At 42.4% G+C, this 23,892-nt stretch overlaps 1 protein-coding gene across 19 annotated transcripts in view; it reads left to right on the forward strand.

Annotated features, from left to right (window-relative positions):
• cacna1aa (calcium channel, voltage-dependent, P/Q type, alpha 1A subunit, a) overlaps positions 1-22,009 on the forward strand; it is a 90,935-nt gene extending 68,926 nt beyond the window's left edge. For 6 of the 19 annotated variants that reach the window (XM_061711359.1, XM_061711363.1, XM_061711368.1 and 3 more), the window contains 10 exons: positions 1,030-1,135; positions 2,017-2,124; positions 2,751-2,854; positions 5,371-5,486; positions 5,565-5,697; positions 9,179-9,292; positions 10,866-10,904; positions 12,691-12,898; positions 14,477-14,886; positions 17,658-22,009. In XM_061711359.1, the coding sequence (XP_061567343.1) occupies positions 1,030-1,135; positions 2,017-2,124; positions 2,751-2,854; positions 5,371-5,486; positions 5,565-5,697; positions 9,179-9,292; positions 10,866-10,904; positions 12,691-12,898; positions 14,477-14,886; positions 17,658-18,452 (2,133 nt within the window). In that variant the 3' untranslated portion in view covers positions 18,453-22,009. The remainder of the gene's footprint in view (positions 1-1,029; positions 1,136-2,016; positions 2,125-2,750; positions 2,855-5,370; positions 5,487-5,564; positions 5,698-9,178; positions 9,293-10,865; positions 10,905-12,690; positions 12,899-14,476; positions 14,887-17,657) is intronic. The other 13 variants (XM_061711362.1, XM_061711365.1, XM_061711378.1 and 10 more) reach the window with 8 other exon arrangements.
• The last annotated feature ends 1,883 nt before the right edge of the window (positions 22,010-23,892 follow it).

The raw sequence follows: 23,892 nt of genomic DNA on the forward strand, positions 1-23,892 counted from the left end.
AATCAGCAGCGGGGCAAGTTGCTCCATCATTTCACGACGGCCCCATCAAATGTTCTTCTCGCTTCGGGTGATAGCCACATTGAAACAACTCACAAATTCATTTTAATGTCAGCAACAGAGACTCCTTTCTATGTACAGCTGCACAGCTGCTTTTCCTGTGAGGCATATTGTGTGTGCACTGCATGCTGCATGGGGGCGGGATGTGCAAGAAGGATTTGGGGGAAGATGGATTAAAGGAGAGGCATTTAACCAGAATGAGGTGGAAAGCATGGTACGCTGCATGTCAAGTTCTCCGCCGGTTCCGCTTGTCGTCTTTTGTCACCAAACAAGCACGGACGTCACGCTGTGAGTTTGTGCGCCTGTGTGTCGTCTGATTCTACCGTTAGTCAAATAGACAAACAAATGATCAAACCAACAAATGAAAACCAAATTGTCCTACTTTCTTAGAGCAGGCACCTCGGTTTGTTTTTGATTTATTGGTTTATCATCTGGTTGCTGTAAACCTCCAAGCCTCTAGGGGGAGGTCTGGATAATGGTGGCTGCTGCCCAGACTGTACAGCTTCTTCTCCTTTGAAAGCTCAAGGGCATGTGTTACACCGACCTGTGAGGTCATTTGGGTGTATGTTGAGAAATGGGAAAACGTAAAAAAGAAAATTATGTAAGTCGAAAGGCAAATCTGGGGGAAAAAAAGAGTATTGATATCTGTGGTACTCAGAGTTTCTTTCAAATCACAGAATTGATTGAAAATGTGAATTATTAAAAATTAGTTCTCACTGCAGCACTGAAAATCAAGCCTGCCTGATTTGACTTTGTACTTGAGTCATGACGGAGCGACAGGACCCCCTGTAGATGCAATGTGCAGCTCCTTCAAACTCAGACCCCTCCCATCTCCCCGCTCCCTGGTCCTGTTTCTGCCACAAACGCCGCCCCTTGGCGCCCCTCCCCCTCGTCACCTGGAGGTTCCACCGACACACATGTACACTTGCATCTTAATGTTCTCACCGCTCGCCCTGGTTGGCTTTCTCACAGAGACTGCTCCGTATGGACCTGCCTGTGGCCGACGACAACTCAGTCCACTTTAATTCCACTCTCATGGCTTTGATCCGCACGGCGCTGGATATCAAGATCGCCAAGGGTACGCAAGGTGTACACTCTCCTGTGAACTCAGTGATATCACATGCATTCTTGTCCCTTTCTTCCCTTATTACTGCTTAGTTAAGTCTGCTGTTTGTTTGCCAAACTTGGAAATCATAAGCTCTTCCTGAGGCATGTTCCTCTGTAGCTTCTGTGCTGTAGGCTTTCACCGGAAAAGATCATTCTACAGGACTGTCTCAGAAAATTAGAATATTGTGATAAAGTTCTTTATTTTCTGTAATGCAATTAAAAAAACAAAAATGTCATACATTCTGGATTCATTACAAATCAACTGAAATATTGCAAGCCTTTTATTATTTTAATATTGCTGATTATGGTTTACAGTTTAAGATTAAGATTCCCAGAATATTCTAATTTTTTGAGATAGGATATTTGAGTTTTCTTAACCTGTAAACCATGATCAGCAATATTAAAATAATAAAAGGCTTGCAATATTTCAGTTGATTTGTAATGAATCCAGAATGTATGACATTTTTGTTTTTGTAATTGCATTACAGAAAATCACAATATTCAAATTTTCTGAGACAGTCCTGTAGATGTGTAAAATGTTGCTAAAATGTGTGGCAGACTACATACAAATCCTCTAAAATTAACATGCTACTACCACTTTAACTTACAGACTGAATGTATTGCAAGTGTTATTATGATATGACTAATGAAACCCTTTGTCTTTTTGTTTTCACATTTGTATGTCATGTCTTTTCCCTTTTCCTATCAACCTGAACCGGTGTGAATGATGTATGGATTTCTGTGTCTTTTAAACCCTGTCATTTCATATTTGACCTGGGCACTGACGTCCATACATTTTGTGTATGTTACCTGCATGTGTGTGCATATTGGTGTTGTTAACAATGTGTCTAGGTGGTATTGACAAGCACCAGATGGACGCGGAGCTGAGGAAAGAGATGATGGCGATCTGGCCCAACCTTTCCCAGAAGACTCTAGATCTGCTGGTCACGCCGCACAAGTGTAAGTCTCAGAGTGAGGGTGCTGGCGCAGGCTTGTCGCTCGGCTCGACCACCCTGGCCCACCCAGTGCTCCCATGATGATTCACTTCACACCACCTGAGGTCTGCTTCTCTCAACCAGTCTTTCTTTCTTTGCTGTTGCATCCTCTGAGCAGCTGGCACGTCCCCTCACACATTAAAAAAAAAAAAAGTTAAACACTAAACATTCATGCACACTGTTAATATTATAACTCCTGTCCGATATAGAGAGCCCACCATCTGTCCCTTAACCCCCGTGCCTAAAATCAGAGGCTGCCCTACTATAGATCAACTGTCTATAGACATCTTTTCACTCCAGGCAGTCAGCACTCCAGACTAGATGTAAATTTGAGTATTTTTAACAAGTTACAATGAGAAGCTCACTAGTATCTCTTTGGTATTAAAGAAGCTCCTCATTAGATCCGTGTTTCCTTTGTTCTCTGTTTTTTAATCTGTGAGTGAAAAGACTACTTGCTGTATGTTTATATGTGTGTGTAAGAGACATGTGAACCGTTTACGTGAGTGAATGTTCACCTCTACTTACCATTCCTTGCGCTCAGGGTCCATACCAACGGGTCTAATCTTGCAGGGTAACTTGTCATTCTCTCAGCAGCGACAGACCTGACAGTTGGGAAAATCTACGCTGCTATGATGATCATGGAGTACTACCGGCAGAGCAAGATCAAACGCTCACAGGCTCTCCGTGATGAGCAGGTACTGCAGTCTCTAGTACAGTATAACGCCCTGCCTGCACCTGACCCCTTAAAGTTAAAGGCAGACTGACGTGCTGAAATAAAGAGCACAGGTGTGTAGCTTCATTTCCTCTAGCTCGGGCTGTGACAGCTTCTGTGAAGATCAGAGAGGAGTCCCCATTCAATCCACTTGAAAAGGGAAATAAACGGCCACGTAAAAACAAATGCGGCCAAAATAGGCAAACAGCAAACGCAGTGCTGCCATCTTGTGGCCAAAGTGTGCCGCGTGTTCAGCATTGACGTCATGGAGGAAAAAATGGAAAAATGGGTTGAGAATTACTGAGCTTTTCTCAAAACTGACACAAAAAATGAAACACGGAATCTCTTGGTTTAGGCTCAAATGTTGTCACAGCCCCAAAATGTGCCCTTACCTGAACATTATGGAAATATGCCCAATGGCTTCTTCCTTATATCGACTGCCTGCAAAGACACTGCATCTGCTCACCTTCCATCGCCTGTGCCTGTAGCCTTGGACTGTATGCACTGCATAATAATACTTCCCCTTACCTTCAAGTTTGCACTCTTCCACTTGTCAGAGAATAACCGACGGATTCACTAAGTCTGTTCTCCACATGAATATTGCTGTATTTAATCATTTCTCACATGAAAGTTTTGTCATCGTCCTCGGCTGGTTTCGGCAGCTGGATTATAAAGATTTGCTTCTCAGGACACTCATCAGTCAGGTTCCTTCTTACCATAATACCCAGAGAATGTCAGCATAAATACATTACTCAGAGGAAGCTATAGTTGGAGTCCCATCCAAACCACTTGTCTACTTTGAAATGCAATATTTGGGTTCGATCATTTTACACATTACAAACGACATGGGTTAGGCAGCAGAGAACAGCATGTTCCTGGTAAAACACACCACGCATTGCATCAAAATGCCCTTTCCTTGTTTTAGTGGATGATGAGCACTCTTTTATTTTTTCCCTCTTTATTTTCTTTTTCAATTATTGTTCCAGTGCTCAGGAAGCATGTTGTGTTTTTCCTCTGCATTTGGTTTCCTCTTGCCCTTTTTCATCCACATTAAATTCATCATTTAAATCAGTGCGTCCCAACCCCGGTCCTTGAGTACCCCTGCTCTGCAGGTTTGAGATGTTTCCCTGCTTCAACACACCCTGATAGACATGGCTGTGTCACTAACAGAGTTGTACAGAGCTCAATGACAAGCTGATGATGAGCATTAATCAGAATAAGGTGTATTGAAACAGGAAAATCATCTAAAACATGCAGGGGAGTACAACGGAGTATTAGGGCCAAACAAAAAAAGGAAATTACGAAAATAAAGTCATAATGTAATGAGAATAAAGTCGTAAAATTACGAGAATAAAGTCGTAATATTACGAGAATAAAGTTGTAATATATTATAAATATATAAATATAACTTCACAAGATGCTCAATATTCTTCATTTTAACACAGGGAGAAGACTGCTCTTCCTGTTAGAGTTCTCATAAATTACCACTTTATTTTCATAATATTATGACTTTATTCTCATAAATTACCACTTTATTCATTACGACTTTATTCTCGTAATGTCACAACTTTATTCTCGGAATTTTACGACTTTATTCTCGTAATATTACGACTTTATTTTCATAATATTACGACTTTATTCTCATAATATTACGACTTTATTCTCGCAACATTACGACTTTATTCTCGTAATGTTACGACTTTATTCTCGTAATTTTACGACTTTATTCTCGTAATATTACGACTTTATTCTCGTAATATTACGACTTTATTCTCATAATATTACGACTTTATTCTATTACGACTTTATTCTCACAACATTACGACTTTATTCTCGTAATATTACGACTTTATTTTCATAATATTACGACTTTATTCTCATAATATTACGACTTTATTCTCGCAACATTACGACTTTATTCTCGTAATGTTACGACTTTATTCTCGTAATTTTACGACTTTATTCTCGTAATATTACGACTTTATTCTCGTAATATTACGACTTTATTCTCATAATATTACGACTTTATTCTATTACGACTTTATTCTCACAACATTACGACTTTATTCTCGTAATTTTACGACTTTATTCTCATTATATTATGACTTTATTCTCGTAATTTCCAAAATGTTTTTGTCTTAGTTTGGCCCTAATACTCCGTCGTAGGGGAGGGCTGCTTGAGGACCAGGAGTTGGAAACACTGATTTAAATGACAACTGATCACCAGACCAAAACTCCTCTGAACATTGTCTATGATCGGCTCTGGATTAACTTGGTGGATTCCACGTCCTTGTAGACTTTATGTTCTCTAGGACCCTGAATGTACCCTCCTCTCTCCGTTCTGCTGGGTCAAACATTCATTCCTTTTCCACGGCCGTGTCCGCCTGGCCTCGCTTTAGGAGACGGCACCCTTTCTGTTCCTGCTCTGCTCCTTTTCCCTCCATTTCCCTGTCAGTCTGCCTGATAGCTGGCGACGGCCATGTTGTATATCTCAAACAGAATCGAACGCCATTACTGTTTCAGCGCGTGGAGCCTCCCACCCCTGACCACGACGGGGGTCCGGAACTTACCAACGCCCTGCCTCCGCCCGAGATGACGGGGACGGTCGGCATCCTGTGAGTTACATGTCGCTGCCATGTTTCCCACTTAAAGGAAACGATTTGTTGGTTTAAAGTGGTGTTTGTGTGTCACAGGCCGGTGGAGGGCAGCATCCCAGAGAGCCAGTCGTGGGTCACGGCTCGTGCCAAGGAGGTAACCCAGAATACCGGCAGCTGGAGCCCCGAGGGACACTCTGAGGACGGTCTGGGAAGCATGACCAACTCACAGGTAGACCATTCACAAACACACACACACACACACACCGGGTTTATACTCAACACACCTCACACTCAGATGAAGTGCATCCTTGCCATGTAAACATTCATGTGTTTTACTTTCATATCATCAAGCAAACTAAAGAACGATTGAGGACATCTGAATGGTAAAAACAACAGACAATAATCTTTACAGTGTTAAAGATTACAGAAGGATTTACATGGACACCAAAGTCCGGCTTCTTCATAACTGTTGCGTGTTTCATGAATTAGGTAACATCCACACTTAGTACGTATTTATTCAAAAACGCTGTTTCAAAATGAAACCATAGTGTGTGTCCACACTAGTGTTTGAGCTCCCTGTACGAGAATAATTACACGTATACAAACTGGGCGGAAACAGACTTTGTTGCAGCTTTGCTCTCATGTCTTTTTTTTCTGCTCCGACTTCAGCTGCATAACAGCTGTTGCTAAGGGTGACAGGAATCAGCGTTCACTTTCTTAATGTTGTTTATTTAGAGCAGTGATTCTCAACCGGGGGTCAGCAGACCTCTAGTGGTCCATGGTGTAACTGCAAGGGGTCTGTTAATCCGTGATGATAAAATATATATTTTTAACAAGATCCTCTGACATTTATAGAAATAGATTATTATTTTATTCAAATGTGCCAGAGACCTTTATCTACCTAAACTACAGAGGGCAACATTACCTTCTTTTTCTCTTTCACAATCATCATTCATTGAATTTTAGGGGCACGGTGGCGCAGCTGGTAGTGCAGCCGTCTCACAGCAAGAAGGTCCTGGGTTCGATTCCTGCCGGGGATACTGTGGGCGCTGAAGTGCGTGTTAGTTCCCCCATGACTTCAGCGTCCACACCCTGGGTGGGGTTGGTGAAAGGGCCTTTCTGTGTGGAGTTTGCATGTTCTCCCCGTGTTCCCCTGGGTAGCTAATGTGAGCTACTCTCACAAAAACATGCAACAGTCATGGGCTATACATGCCCCCTCTGGCCAGCCTCACGGGGAGGATCCGGCCGGAATAACGTGATCCTTCCACGCGCTACGTCCGGCCGGAGAAACCCCACCCTGTCTGGTGAAAAGATGCGGCCCTGCTCACTCCTCAGGTTAAGGAGGAGACCTGAGCTCAGTGCGGGTTAGGGTTAGGGGTTGGTAGAGGATGGCAATACCCAGGACTGTTAGGTAGGAGCACGGGGTGGTAAAATGGGGGAAAAAACCGGGATAAAAATATTTAAATAAAAAAAATTAAGAAGTCTCGCACTTACACTGTTAATATAAAAGTAACACAATCTGCATCCTTTTCAAATCATGAGCCCCCTAGCGTTTTAGTGGGCATATGCCATTCAGTTCTCAAAAAAATAAATAATAAAAACATATGCAGCAAGCTGTTGGGGGACACTCATTAACTTGCAAAGTTTAAGAAAAAATGTAATGTAATGTAAAAAACAAAACAAAGAAGAACACGATAAGCACAGTAACACAAAGACGAAGAAGAAAAAAAAGAAGTAGACGATGATGGTACAATTAAAAAAAAGACAGCTTGTTCTGAATGTAGCAGACTCTGAGCCATCGGAAAAAAAAAAGATAACAGACGACTCCTCAGAGTCGACCAAAACTTTGCAGGGGGTCCAGGACCTCAAAATGTTGAGAACCACTGGTTTAGAGTGTCCTTTTCCATGATACATTTTTGTCGAATCAGGGAAGGATAAATAGTGACGCAGAGGAGCAAATGAAAGTGATTTGGATCTAATGTTTATGTTGTTGTCCATTAACATTCTGATCTGTTGTTGTCTAATGTGTATAGATAACACATAAACGATGACATCTCACAGCACCCATTTATTTCACTACTTTCTGTCCTGGATCTCTATATTTCCTTACCTGTTTCACCAAGCATGTATATGTTCTGACAATAAGCAGAAGATACCACACAGATGCACCAACGTACAGAAAAACATGGAGACGGGGGATTTAAGAGCACAGTAGCTGCCTACGGGTGCAGAAGCTAAATCTTTATGAGCTATTATAGGAACAATCTGCAGCATGGGTTAATTCCAGTAATCAGCCACTTTTCACGCTGTGTGGTTGGCCTTGTGATATGTGCTTATGGTGGTGCAATATGGATGGAGATATTTTCCGACATGGAGCTGAAACCTTAGTGTGGATTAGAATTTTTATTTTCTTTTGAAACTGCATTTTGGAACAAAAACAGGCTTGTGTGGTTGTAGCCTGAGACTGACACAGAAACAGGAGCCTGTTGTTGGCCAGAGCTGCGACTTGTGCTTTGCTTCATGTTTGTCTACTGCTTTCCAGTCCAGTCTTCTAGATATTTTCTTATTATTCTGTAATACAGTTATAAACACACCTCCATCCAAAAACAGAAAGATAAGAACTCTCGACCATCCTTACGGCATTTTTGTCTCCACAGGATCATTATCATCTCTTGCAGCGTCTTACCTTAATTCTCCCGCAGTAACCTTCCATTGACCTTTGTTTGACTATCCCCATCATTAAAATTTGGCTTGTCACAAATTTTTATCTTAATTATTATACTTCACATTTGCACATTTCCACCTTACCAAAATCTTCAAAGTGACTAATTTCTATGTCCTTGTACTGTTTGACCTCACATCTTGTTACCTTGTAGACCTCCTAGAGGGCCTGACTGATCCCAGTATCAGCCACATCCAACCTTTTAGCACAGTCACCTCTCTAGACAAGTCACTGGAGGTATGGAGAGATTTCCACTAAATGGGAGCCGAGACTTAGCTGCAAGCCATAGCATCAGGACAAAGTGCCACATCTCTGTTTTAAAGAAATGTGGTTCTGCAAAATTAGGTCAATCCAATAACCCTTGCAGTCAAATTCAGGTATACTCCAAGTGAAATACAATGTTTGCCTATTTAAAAAGGGGAAATTTGCATGTGACCAGAACAACATCTTGGATTTTTTTATAAACTGTAGCATGTGCAAGCTAACCCTCCAAAGCAGCCATGGTTTTTACATAACTCAGGTCAGTGCTCTGCTCGACCAGCACCGTCATCTGATCAGTCGTGTTTCTTGCATTTGATCAGTCATGTTTCTTGCATGCCCTGTGGGCTGCACGTGGTTTTCTCCTCAAATCCATTCCTGCTGTTTTTCTCAAGCGCTTCCATCTGGCATAAATGCCATTTGACAAAGACAAATCCCCTTTTCCCAACATTTTACTGGCTGCACAGTTGGTAACGGTATGCAAACATGAAATTTGTTTGGAGTATAGTTGCAGTCTTAGCAGAATAATCTTTCAGTCATCGCTATATTAAAAACTAAAACAGAAGTCACTCATCGCATAATACATTTGTCGAATTATCCTACTAACAACATTTGTCCCTCAGTTCTTTGCTTCCGTTGGATGACAAACTTTTCCACCAATCCCTAAACTCGCTGTTAGTTCTCACGGCAGCGGGTCACGCCATCTCCTGCTCTCCTGCTCTGTTTGCAGACGGTAGAGATGAAAGAGATGGGGCAGGATGGTTACTTGGATACTGAGCACTTTCCACCAATGGAAGGCCACGGCAGGGCCGCTTCCATGCCGCGCCTCCCAGGCGACAACCAAGTGAGCAGCATTCTCACCTCTCCACTGTCTTCGTATTTTCCCCATTATGTCCATTCCTCACTTCTTCATGTTTGGTGAGATCACGCTTAGAAAGGTCGGACTACATGCTTAAATATGCGTTGCTGTGTTTCCTTGAATCCTGATGGGAGAAAAAGACACATTTCTGCAATAACTGGTTGGAGTACTATATTGCGATATCTGATACTTATCGCAACAGTCATGTTCCGTTATGGTGACATCTCACGAGCATGGAGATGTTCGACCCAACTGTTGCCTCCATGATTGGATTCAAAAGCAACTAGCAAGGCTAAGTCAGACCTTCTGTGAGTGTCTGTGTTTTTCTGTTTTTTGTTCTTATTATTATTTCTCTTGTTGTCTTCATTTAATCTCATCTTTTCTTCTGCATGAAGGTTTTTACTTGTGGTTGTCTTGTTTACCATCTCACTCCTTTATCATTCTTACAGTGTTACATATCTCGGTGAGTGCTCTGGTTGTCAATGGCACACAATACAGTTATAAACAAACACACACACACACACGTATTTATACATATATATATATATATATATATATATATATATATATATATATATATATATATATATATATATATATATATACTGTACACAGTTTTCTGGCCCCACATTATTTCTTCTTCAGAACACCGATTTCTGAGGCGTCTCTTCCTAAATGCACTGAACTAATTTTGAATTTCCAGGATTTGTTTTTTTTTTTTTTTGTTTTTTTTTTTAACCAGGATTGACAGGAACAAGCATATTAAGAATAACAGTAGTGTGTGTAGGTGTGTGAGTGTGTGTGTGTGTGTGTGTGTGTGTGTGTGTGTGTGTGTGTGTGTGTGTGTGTGTGTGTGTGTGTGTGTGTGTGTGTGTGTGTGTGTGTGTGTGTTTCATGCTTATATGTGTACTCAGCTGTTCTCTGTGCAGTCACTCTGGTCCTGTCACTCTGCTGTCTGCTGCCATTTGAAACTGCTATTGTGTGTGTGTGTGTGTGTGTGTGTGTGTGTGTGTGTGTGTGTGTGTGTGTGTGTGTGTGTGTGTGTGTGTGTGTGTGTGTGTGTGTGTGTGTGTGTGTGTGTGTGTGTGTGTGTGTGTGTGTGTGTGTGTGTGGTGTACTTTCTTTCTTTTTAAAACACGTATTCATTTGTGCGTATTTTCCGACTGTTCTCACTGCTGTTGTGACTGTGGCTCTCTTGATTAAGCACTGTCATGTGTGTATAAGACTGTTGTGGTGCCCCACTCAGACTGTCGATGGTAAGTGTCTCTTTCGCCTTCACTGCTGCTTTGGTGTCTAATCAAACCTTCTTCTGTCTTCTGTCCCTCCTTCTCTTTTATCCTTCTTTCTCCTCGTCATCTCTGCTGGGGTTGGACATCCCTATGTTTTCACTCGTTCATTCCTGTATCCTTTTTCTTTTGCATTGGGAATCAAATCACCCCATGTTTTCTTCACTCCTCTTCTCCCTCTCCACTCTTTCTTTCCTCCCTGATTTTATGTCTATGCTCCATGTGTGTGACGCGTGTGTGTATGTGTGTGTGTCTTCTCTGTGCTCATACAGCAGCGGAGGAAAGGGAAGCACCGTGGCAGTACCCTCAGTGTATGTACCTTGTCTCCTGTCTTCTCTCCTTTCTCCTCTTTCCCCTTTTTCAGTCCCTTTCACCCTCAGTCCCTTTTCCTATCAGTTATAGGGGGTAATGTTCCTTAAGACGTAGTACAGCAGCATTTTCAGCATGAAATCATTCGCCAACCTTATTTCCAGTCTTACCCCAGTGTCTGGAGTCTTTTCATGCACTCACTGTGGTAAGTTTGGAATTGGGCTGAACTCCGTCATGACACTGATGGCTCTTTGTCTCTCTTTGCTCAGCTGCTGCCGCCAATGCTCCGTTTGCTTTATGTCCTCATGCCTGTGTGCTTGATAACAGTGTTATCAATAGTCCCCCATCTCGTCCGAGTCTCCACTCACAGTTGCTCCACCTGCATGCAAGAAAATGTGTTGAAGTATGTTCAAAGCGAGGGTGTGTATGCGAGTGTGTGTGTGCATGTTTGTGAGAGTAAAGACTAGATAGAAAGTGGAGGGATTAGGGCAAATGGGCTCTTGAATGAACACATTGTTAAATTTCTCAGTGCTGCTTCTATTAGGCCAGATAACCTACTAATGTATACACAGCTGGCAATTTGTCTAATATGCAGGAACTCAAAAACGTGGTCAGCTCAGCTGCCAAAAGGATTTAGCACTGAAATGAGCTGATATGGTTCCATGCCCAGATCAGCAACTTTTGGCACCATAGTCTCTGTCCTGCTGTCCTCCCTCAAAGAATGGCATCTCGGCACTGTAGAGGGTCACTCCCATGCTGTGACAGAGCTCCAGACAGCATCTATTTACATGCATGGCTGCAGGAAAAGCACGCAGGAGTAGAAAACCTCTCAGCCCGGAATGTACCATGTTTGGGGCATTGGTGACTACTGGAGAAGAGGAAGAGTCTAACGTTACTTGACTGGTCAATCCTTTTTGTTTCCCTTAAAACGCAAGTTACAGACGCATGGAAGGCATGGCCATTTGCCATCATCTCCTTTCTTGTATTTTCTTCTTTTCCTCTTTTTCTTATCAGCAATTATGGTGACTAGCAGTTGCTTTTTTTTTTTTTTTTTACTTGTGTGCAACTAGTATTGTGTTAGAAACATAAGCATTTTGTTTTTTCTGAATACATTTTTTGAGTTAGTTACATAAAATATTGATCAAGTTTGAGGGATCAAATTATAACTTGCATGGCAGTGAAAACCATGAAAATAAGACCCCAGTTTCTTATTGAATGTATACATTTTAAAGGAAAATGGAAAAATAAACCTTTAGGTAGAATCAAATTCAATATTAAGTGTTTATTAGTTAAAGCTGTTCAGTTAAAGAAAATTTAAGTTTGATTATATTTTATCTTTTAACTTTCCTCAATGTCGCACCATTTTGAAGATTCTAATTTTTAATTTTATTCTGATAGAAGATTTTATCGCATCTCTTTACAGTGGATATACAGAATTGATTTGTGTTTTTTTTTTATTGTGGAAGCCAAAATAATTACGTTTTTCAGACCAATTTTGCTTTTTGGGCTTCTTTTCTTCCCCAACCCCTGTCCTCTCAAGTATTTCCAGTATTTATTTATTTTTTATAATGGCATGATTTAAGTAGAAATGTCTAGTTTGGGTGAGTTGCCGGAGGAAGGCTGGTGGAGGGCCTGCACAGAATCAGTCCCCACTCACACACACACACACACACACACACGCATCATCTCTAACCTCTCAGTTACATAAAGAAACACCAACTTCACAGCCAAAGGAAACGCCTCTCCCTCCATCCCGTGGTGGTTTCTCCTCTCGTTTTTTTCTCTTAGACCATTAATGACAGCAGTCCCATGAAGCGCTCGGCCTCGTCACTGGGCCACAGCAGGTCTGGGCGGGGCCACAGAGACAGAGACGACTTCAACATGGAACGCACAATACCTGAGGAGGGAAGGCCTTCCAGACATGGACACCGGCGAAAAGACCGGAGCCATCGAGCATCTGAGAGGTCCCTCTGTCGCTACAACGACGCAGACACAGGTGAGAGGAATATATACAGAAAATCAACATGAACAGATGCTGGATGCTTAAAGGGGTCCTATTATGAAAAACAGGTTTTCTCTTGCTTTAACATATATAAAGTGGTCTCCCCTCAGCCTGCCAACTCAGAGAAGGAGGAAAGCAACCAAATTCTGCAGTGTCTGTACAGCCGCCCGGATGAGCCGTCCAGTCTGATGTGGCTTCTACGAGCCGTTCAGATTCTGCTCCTGTCGTGACGTAACCAAAATGCAATTTACATAGGTTGGCCTCCGATGTGTGAAACCACGCCCACAACTAACTCTGCCGGCCGGAGCTTCCGTCATTTTTTCGTAGCGGTGTATCGCGTCATTCAGGCAGCCAATCGGCAATTCAATTCAATTCAATTCAATTTTATTTATATAGCGTCTAATACAACAAAAGTTGTCTCTAGACGCTTTCCAGAGACCCAGAACATGACCCCCGAGCAATTATTACATAAACAATGGCAGGTAAAAACTCCCATAGTGGGAGAAAAACCTTAAGCCAAACAGTGTCATGGAAAAACTCCCCTTTAGGAGGGAAGAAACCTTGAGCAGGACCAGGCTCATAAGGGGGGACCCTCCTGCCGAGGGCCAGACTGGGGGTCGGGGACGTCAACAGCACAGTAGGCAGGTGGAAGCAGCAATGGGATGACCAGGGGTGGGGACCGCAGGCCAGTACGCAGCTCCCGAAGCTCCGGCCCAATCAGCAAGTCCCAGGTTAGGTGCAGGGTCGGGGAAAGGTTGAGAAGGGGCAGGGCCAGGGAGAGGAGTCTTGACGGACAAATCTCTCCCCCGCCTGCCCGGGCCGTTACCCTGCCCCTCTCACTCCCACGCTGCAGGTTCCGGGGTTGTGCATTCAGAGATGCTCTTCGCCACCGGCAGAGGATGCTGCACCATGAACAAAAGAGAAAAAAGAGAAGAAAAGGGGGGGCAGCACAAGAAACTACAGGAGCAACTCTAACACATTAGAGTTTACACTACCTAGAGATTTACCAACACCAGCTAGAGGTTTACTAAACACTAACTATAGGCTTTACTAAACAGAAATGTTTTAAGTTTAGTTTTAAAGGTGGAGGTGATATCAGCCTCCTTAACCCAGATTGGAAGTTGGTTCCATAGTAATGGTGCCTGATAGCAGAACGCCCGCCCTCCAAATCTACATTTGGATACTCTAGAAACTACGAGTAAACCTGCACTCCGAGAACGGAGAGCTCTGCCAGGAACATAAGGCACTATCAGGTCTTGCAAATAATGCGGAGCTAAGCCGTTTTGGGCTTTATACGCAAGTAATCAAATTTTGAATTGGATTCTGAATTTTACGGGCACAGCACAGTGCCTCATTATCATAGCCTCCCCGCCCACTCAGAATCCTGCATAGATAATGTTTTTAAGACATTCAAGGCCTGTTTAAAATAGGTATTAGATGCCATATTAGGTCCCCTTTAAACTGAAATAAGCACATTTTAGTTGTTTAACAAAACTACATTATATGATAATTGTGTGTCTGTTACTTCATGGTGTTTATTCCTCACCTTACCCCACTTAACTTTGTCATCAGGCCTGGGCACAGACCTGAGTACAACCACCCAGTCGGGTGACCTCGTATCAAAAGAGAAAGATCGCGACCGAGACCGGGGCCGGTCCAAAGACCGTAAACACCACCACCATCATCACCACCACCACGGCTCCATGGACAAGGAACGCTACGTAGCAGAGCGAGGGGGGGAGCACGGACACAGGCACTCCCGGGACAGAGACCACGACCGGGAGAGGGAGAGAGACCACGACCGGGAGAGGGAGAGAGACCACGACCGGGAGAGGGAGAGAGACCACGATCGGGAGAGGGAGAGAGACCACGATCGGGAGAGGGAGAGAGACCACGACCGGGAGAGGGAGAGAGAGAGAGAAAGGGACCGGCGCTGGTCGCGATCACCCAGCGAGGGCCGCGACTGCATGACGCACAGACAGGTGGGCTTCGGGGTCATTTTGAGCATGTAGTGTCCAATTTCAAGGAGCATCATTTTAAAAGCTAGATTTTTTTGTGTGTTTTATTGTTAGAATTCAACAGCCTCTACATTTTTTCCGATACTTTAACACTCCATGGGCCTGATTTACTAAAGGTTTGCGTGCGTAAAAACGTGTGCAAACTTGACATCACCCGCAAACCAATGTGCAAGCTGATCTACTAACAGCGTGCAAAGAGGACTGCGCCTCTCAAATGAGCAAAATAGCACACGCTATTCATTTAGTACTTTTGCCCTGATGAATAATCAATATGGGGCGTACCCGCCAGAAAGCGCTAAATACTGGGAGGGGAAAATGCAAATAGGTTCATTTACCACACGCAATGAGATTTACCAAGCCTGAAAGTAATTGCGGGGATTGTGATTGCGTCTGTATTTAATACGTTCGAAAGGAAGGTGCTAATCTGCCCAGCATTACGCAGGGATGGCTGCTGTTATTGTGCCGTATTCAGCACCCCTGCCGTGAAAAGCACCCCCTCATACACACTCACACAAACACATACTTAGGAGTTTATATTATATATATTTACAAATATTATGGAAGACAACACAGTAAGCAGGCTATTAATTAATGACATCAATAACCATTTACCCGACTTTTGTTATCTGTGATTGTGATTGTGGGAAAGTATGACTATTGTGGAATCCATGAGCGCATTTAAACATGAATCATTAACACAAAACTGGACGCTAAACAGAACGTGACACGGAATGAGAATATAATTTTTGTCATTGTGTGTACGTTGTCATTTGTAGTAAATTAAACATGAGCATTTAGTCCTTTTTGACATTTACTCGTGAATAAGAGATCTGTGGGTAATATATGTCGACGAGGGGGTGCTTTTCACGGCAGGGGTGCTGAATACGGCACAACACTTTTGGTAATGTTTAAATTTCTTTGCTGTAGTTCATGAATGTGTTTATTTGCCTCTTCCACTAATATCTCTAACTCCAACTCGTCAAATTTCATTTTGCGCTTGCGACTATCCTGCTTTCCATCCAAACTCTCCATGGCGCAAACCTTAAGACACGCAACACCTCATTTAAATACTGCGGTTTGCAACTGTTGCAAACCGCAACAGTGATCAACTGTTAGTTGATCACCCGCAAAACACACAACAACAGCACGTGCAAACTTTTTCAGTGCACACGCAATTTAGTACTCTTTATTTAGGATCTTAGTAAATCAGGCCCCATGTTTGATGTAACTGCATTAAAGAACGCTCTCAGGTTATGCAGCTTCTGTTTCGAAAGGAAAGGTGTTATTTATGATTATGTCCTGACCAGTGACAAATGTTACACGTGCAGCAAGCCAGACAGATATATAAAATGCATCTGTCTGATTTACTCCATGAATAACTCAGACAGATGCATCCCAACTAGAAAGTTAGCTCTTGAATCAATAATATTATGAAACTGTAAAGCCTTATGATTTTTCAATCCTGGTCTGCGACACGGTTCTGTTCAAAATAGCAGAAGTACAATGTGTCTGTGTACATTTGACTTTGCTTTTTTATCTTACTACAACCACACAACATATGTTATTGTGATGGCAAACATGAGAGATAAAAGGGAAAATGTTTAATGTCTCTTACTAAAAAACCACAATCCAAACAAATATGCATGAACATGTATATTTGAGAACTTCCTGCTGTTACCTGTGTAAATGTTTTAATACTACCAGGATCCTGTCTTGTCCCCTCACTAACTTCCCTTTTATGTCATCCTTTTCTAAACATTTCTACGCTATATTATTCCACTTTAAACGAATCAGTTTGTTTAATTATTTATATTAAAATATAAAGACTTATTAGTTAAAGAGAAGGATTTGGGTTTTTCCCATTTTCTTTACGGTTTTTTGGGGGAGCTTTGAGAAAGATGACATGTTAAACCTGGATACGTACCCCACACCTCATTCTAAACAACACAACACATGCATGGATGATTTGTCATATTTACCCTGTGCAACAATGCAGCGCAAAAGTCAAAGGCCCCCCTGGTGTTGTTGTTTTTATAAAGGTTATAATGACCATTTGTATTTTTTTAATCCTTTTATTCAGATGCAAACAGAAAATACAATAATATATTAGATGTAGACCGATTAAATGATGTGCTAATAATCCGTCATTTTGATCATCAGTAGTCAAATTCTTTTTTTATCTCTTTTTAAGGAGACTGCTCCACACATATTTTTGCACTGATAATAATTAGGATTTGATTCTAGGTACAGGAGACCCAAACTCTCTGTCTGTATCTTAATAAGACTGGAAAATAGATATAAATATCATTAAACCTTTGGTAAAATAACAATACAAGGGGTCCCTAAGACATTTGTGCAGTGCTGTACATTTGCTGGTCTGAAAATCAACCCTTTAACCTTTTTTCTCCTGTCATTTTTTTGTTTTCTTTCCTCTGCGTGACATGTCGCTTCTCTCTGTATGGTACTGTTTGGAATTTCATCCTTTTTTAATTCACATCTTCTGGTCTGCTCCTGTTTGATGCTTTTAATTTTTGCCTTCCCCCCCTTCCACTTGCATTATGACTGGCTCTATTATTCTTGTCTTGTTTCTCGATCTGTCTGCCTCTTTCTCTGACATTCTTTTTTTCTGTTTGTTTTGTATGCTCTCTTTACCATCCTCTGCTTTATTCCACATGTTTTGTCGTTGAATTTTGTGGTTCGTTTTTTTTATTTGCTTTATTTCAATTTTTGTGTAGGGCAGTAGTTCGGTCAGCGGAAGTCCCGTCCCCTCAACCTCGGGGACCAGTACGCCTCGCCGAGGCCGCCGACAGTTGCCTCAGACACCTGCAACACCTCGGCCCCATGTCACATACTCTCCTGTAATCCGTAAGGCCGTACCCGCGCCTCCCGGGGGGACTCAGGGCCGACACCCGGCCCCGGCCACTCGCCACTTTTCTCCAGAGCCTCCCCAGGGTCAGGGTCCTCCCCCCGCTGGCCTCCCACTCGCTCACCACGGCGCAGCCCGCCAAGGCCATCACCCACCGCCTCGCTGGGGAGATGCAGGTGGAGGAGGGGGGTCCATGGAAGGGGACGGCTGCTTTTACGACCAGGAGTATCAGGACTATGAGCCGCACCATGAACCACCTGCCTATGAGCCAGGCCCCATGCAGGGTGGCAACCCCCACCCCCACGGCCTGGCCAGCCACCCACTGCCACCTCCCACACAACCACAGCCTCACAACCCCCACCCCCTTCCTCCCCCGCAACCTCACCCCGTTAACAACCCCCACACACAAGCCACTCGCACCTCACCCATGACGGCTCGCCACGCGCCTCCTCCCACCACTGACTTGACAGGGCCCGTGCAGAACCAGCCAGCTGCTCAGCGCCGCCTGCCCAATGGCTACCGATCTTCATCGCCTTCCACACACCTCCATGGACCCCCACATACCGGGCCTCATAAGGTTCCGCCTCCAGCCGGGCACCCGAGGGGGCCCCGCAAGGGCCTGCATGAACCCTACAATGAGACGGAGGAAGATGATTGGTGCTAGCCTCGGGGAACGGTGGAGGGACGTAGGAGGAAAAATAATTGATCACTGAATCGAAAGAAAATAGAAAAGCTCTGAGCCAGAGCAGTGACTGCCAAGGGAAAACCACCATTTTTCTTTCTTGTTTGTTCATTGTTTTTCCTCTCCTCCACTTCTTGGGGTGTCCCAGGGATGTTGAGCTAGATGAAAGGATGGGGCACCAGGATGAAGGGGTGGTGCAAGAATGCTAAAGCAGAATCTGGAGAAACAAGTAGCGTAAGACAAGGTTAAAAAAAAAGAGAAAAAAAACGACCTCCTGTATTCTGCTTGCATTGTTGTTCGTCATCTCTTGGTGCCGAAAGAGACCACGCTGAAACTGCGGTTTCTGAAGAAGGCAGTAGGAGTGATGGACACTTCTCTTTGTGTCTTAATTTATGCCTCTGGCAATGAGCTATAGCCACTTACAAGATGTCAAGAGTTGCGACTCGATAAAAGACACTTTAAAGTAAGAGACAAAGGAAAAACCTCTTTTTGTTCTTTTTGTCTTTTGGTTTTTGTTTCTCTAAGCTAACTTCTGTCAAGTTAGCTGCAAAAAAAAAAAAAAAAAGTATGGAATCCAACCCTCCCAGCCACCAGGTGAATATTGATGAGTTTTATCATCTGTGTTTTTAAATAAGAAGAAAACTGACAAGGAGCCTCTACCTGTGTGAGGTGGGAAGGCTAAGTGGATGGGAGCGTTGGGGAGCGTCGCAGACGGGTTGAAGAGTCTCTGCCGAAATCTTGAAGACAGGATGGGTGTGTTGGGAATATTTAACACATTCCTCCCAGAGACAAACCCTTCGGCCGACCTCAACCTATGATCTACAAGAGAGGAAAAACAAAAAAAGGTAGTGATGGGTGTCGGAAACAACAAACAAACCAATAACTGTTTTCTGCAGTATTTCTTCTTCTACTTCTGCAGCTGCTTCTTCTTCCTCCTCTTCTTCTACTTCTTCAAAACATCGAAGCTTGAATCTTCAGTTGCACCCCACGCAGCTTCGTTTTTTTTAGACTTGCGGAGTTGTACACCCTATGGAATCCTGCATGAATGAAACAAAAGAATACTAATAATAGCAACAATGAGAAACTACTATCTGTGGAGGGAATTTCTCCTCTGCCCTTTCTCTTATGGTCTGTAGGGTTTCTCTCTTTTTATTAAAAATGCTTTCTGTTTCTCTCTTTGTGCTCTGAATGACATTCCTCTCTCATTCCTGAATGTCTGAATGACATTTTTTTCTCTCTCATTTACACGAGAAATCAAAAGACAGAGGGCTATGGGGAGATTGGATAGTTAGTGTATGTTTATCTAGGGGGAACAAAACAATTACTTTTTGCTTGCTTGTCTACTGTTTGTTCTGTGCCAAATGCCTGCCACTAATACAGCTGGAATTGCACATATTTTTTAGTGAAAGTAAACTTTTTGTAACCAAGGTTGTGAGGAGAACATTATGTAATGGGTAGCAGGGTATAAATGTGGATTTAAAAATAATTATAAAATTTTTAAAAAATCGACAAAAAAAACATAGTGACAGTTGAAGTGAAGTCTGACGAATCAGTAACATTTCAAAGTCTTCCAAGGTCCGGGGTTCAAACAAAGGCATCAGAGAGGAAGAGACCAATAGAAAGGCACAGAAAGGAGAGAAATTCTCAATATCTGTTTTCTTTGTCACTAAAAAGTAGTATAGTGACTTGTAACGATCATAATGATTGTGAGAATGAGACAGTTCTTTTTTTTTTCTTGTATTTTGTTTTCATTTCAAGCTCAGCAAATCCTTTCTCCAACCCCGGGGTGGACGTCTAACTGTCAGTCACACTTTAGGAGAAATGAAACAGCAGAAGAACAAATATGAATCTGAAACGATCAAATAGAGCTGGAGTCAAACAGGAACCGTGTCTCATGAACGGTGGTAGAGCAGTTACACCATCGCTTGTGGCCTGCAGGTGGCGTTGTGTGACAGCAAAGCTCCCTTTATTCCTCTTCTGATTGGGTGTAGTTGTGCAGCATTGGTGGCATCAGTGAAGTTCAGCTCATTCTTTCTCTCTCTGACACCACCTCATCTGGTGTTTGCTGGACTGCAGTGTAGCGCAGTCCTTACGGGTTGGAGGGACGATGTCTGGGCCCTGCCGCGCTCCTGGTGACGCCTGATTTCTGTACATTTCCAACTCCTGTGCGAAGATATTTTCTATCGGTGTATTTCTCTGTGTGCCTCAAACTAACACTGGTCACCAACACGCACCACCGTCAGCCCCAGCATCCGTGTCGTGAATCTTTTTAGTCGACCTCCGTTTAACCTGAAGGCCTATCACATGTTGACCAGAGAATGCAAAGAAAAAAAACTGAAACGAAAAAAACTGCCTATTAGTGTCTTTCCAGCCTTAGTGGAATGTCACAGACAAGTATTTTTCACATCACCACACTTAAAGTCAGAAAGCATACTACGTATGTGCTGTAGCTCCTGGTTGTGGTGTGTAAGTGGGTTTCTGTGTGTATGCGCGTGTGTTTCTGAGTTTTTGTGTTTGAACTTTGTTTTGATTTCTGTAGTTTGTCTCTGAGAATCCTTTTTGAAATTTGAACATGTTACATCGTTGTAACAATGTGCAATTGTGTGTCAGGGTGTGTGTGTGTGTGTGTGTGCGTATGAGAGTGTGTGTCTATGTATACACAGTATGTGATGTCAGAAAACCCCCGAATGAAACATGCAAAGGCCCAAACATTCACGTTCCATCTTTGTGTATATGCTGCAGTAAAATCCACTAACACGCTGACTAACCACGCAGTCTTTAAAAAGCAATGTAAAGTCGCTACGGGGAGATTTTTGTTTGTTTGTTGTTTGTTTGTTTTTTTAAAGTACAAAAGATTTTAAAAAGAAAAAAAAAAATCTAGTTCCAGAAATGCATGTGCTATGTGCATGCCACACCGTGGGTTAAAAGTCATCTTCAGGACATAAAAGAAAAAGCACATTAATTTAATTCAGAGGAATTAAAACATTTAAAAAAAAGATATATAAATAGATAGATGTTTTTCAAAAAATAAAATAAAAAACAATGTTTCCTTTTTTCCTTCTATTTTTGAGAACAAAAAAATGTTAAAAAAAATTACAAAAAAAATCTAAAGAGTTTAAAAAAAAAAGCAGAAGAGACTTTGGTCAAAGTCTTGGGGTTTTTTTTGTTTTTCTTCTGTTATACATGGGGTTGAGACGCAACACATCCATGTTGAGGACACCATGAAAAAAAGAATGGTTTTTAATGAAAAAAGAAATACAAATAAAACTTTCAAAAAAAGAACATACAGTTCAGAAGATGGTGTATTGTCCCTTCTACTTTGTGTGAGGGTCAGGGGGTGCAGGAGCGAGCAAGCTCTGTTGATGTGCTCGCTCAACTGGCTGTTGGACCTTTGATCTCTCATTCACTCCCTCTTTTTTTCTCTCTAACTCTGTCTCTCTCACACTCTTACCTGTTGCACTCTTAGCCAGTCTCACCGCTATTTCTACCAGTGCATTTTGTAATTCCAAACAGAACTCTTCCTAAAGAATAAAATCCAGAGAGAATGCACACGGTGTTGCCTCTGTTTCTTGTTTATGCCTCGACTCTGGTCTTTTTTACTCCTGTGTGTGTGTGTGTGTGTGTGTGTGTGTGTGTGTGTGTGTGTGTGTGTGTGTGTGTGTGTGTGTGTGTGTGTGTGTGTGTGTGTGTGTGTGTGTGTGTGTGTGTGTGTGTGTGTGTGTGTGTGTGTGTGTGTGTGTGTGTGTGTGTGTGTGTCACAGAGCTCTGAGGCGCCCTGGCAAACTATTTCAGAGTACATTGCTGTCATCCGACTCTAGCAAACTTTATCTTTAAAGGTTAAATGTCTAGAAAAAAAAGTATTAGCCTACTTTAAATGAATGATAGAAAAACCTCAAGAAAGTAGTAATTTTGCTTTGAACATATTGATGAAATAATAAACACAATAATGAACATAATTCAATTTCAGTCGAACAAAACTGCACCAAAAAGTAACTGCAGATTGGAAACGTCTATAATCGTTCATTGATGTTTATTGCCTCTTGGGGGCATTAGCTTTGAACACATTTGTTGTTTTAGAAACTGCATATAGTGCTACTAATGAGTACTGATTTTGCTCAAATGCAATCCATAGTCTGCAACCAATTTTACAATCTTTAGTATTTGAGAAATACCTCATGTCCTGTGTCCCATGGACAATATGTCAAAATAGTAGTAGCCATTAAGACTATAAACACACGAAGATGAATCGCTTAGTATTTCATAAACGTTCTTCGTAAAGACGGAGACGTGTCAGTAAATGTGTGTCCCCATGAATGTACTCAATAGGTCTGAAGATGCTGTGAAATACATGCCAGGCCTGTAGGTGGCGCTGTGTTGCTATGACGGAAACAAGCAAAAAAACGCGACAAAACATTGGGTATGAGTACTTGTGCAGGAATCTCTAAACAGAGAAGTACGAGTGACGTGGAAGCGTTTCAGAAAAGTTCCTGACAGGCAGTAACAACGGGGCCACATAAAGGGCGTCCTCAAATCTTTCCACTCTGACACCTGGCATCAAAACTCTTTGTTTACAGACCCCCAAAACGTCGGCTTCATAAGGATCTCTATAGGATGGTTATATAAAATACTTTTTCATTTATGCCTGAGCTTGTCTTCGTGGGGATGGAGCCTTAGACCGACCTCCATCTGTATCATATCATGAATGTTTTTATAGTAGAATATGACATTCCAACAAGGACTGCTGGTCTAGTATGTACTACATACCCTGTACTACATTCTAAAGGCAATCGTATATATTTCGGAAAATGGCCATTGTTATGTTTACTCTACTCACATCGTGATGTGCTATTTAGATGTAAAGATGCAGCTCTCAATAAGTCAGTTTGCAGATATTTAAGCTTACTTCACAGTTCTTCATTTAATGACTGCAGAGCTTCAGCCACAGTTGATGAAGTCGCCAGTGAGGGAGCATTTTTACCAGTGCAACAGTGTTAGATCCACTCCTCGAGTTTTACTGTTATTATCAAGCCTGATACTATTGCAGCCTATTATGTTTGTTCTTTTTAGAGCATATACCGGTAAGTGTTACATAAGAGGACCACTCACAGTTGTTGCGGTCTGGGGAAGTTAGGGCTCTCAGGCTAGACGCTAAAATAACACATTTTCAGTGCTGTTGTAAAACAAAATTGATCTCCATACATTTCAGATCTGTTTGGTGTACAAGTTATACTGCTGAAAATCCAAATCACACAATATATGCCATAGACCAGTGGTTCCCAACCTTTTCCAACTCAGGGCCCACTTTTATGTCTCAAAAATGTTCGCGGCCCATCTCAGACCCCATAAATACAAAGGCCATATAATGCATTCTCAGAGCACTTTTTTATTGAAAGGTATCAGCATCAAACGTAAATAAGTCAAG

The sequence above is a fragment of the Cololabis saira genome, chromosome 21 (assembly GCF_033807715.1).
Source record: "Cololabis saira isolate AMF1-May2022 chromosome 21, fColSai1.1, whole genome shotgun sequence".
NCBI classification, from domain to species: Eukaryota; Metazoa; Chordata; class Actinopteri; order Beloniformes; family Belonidae; genus Cololabis; species Cololabis saira.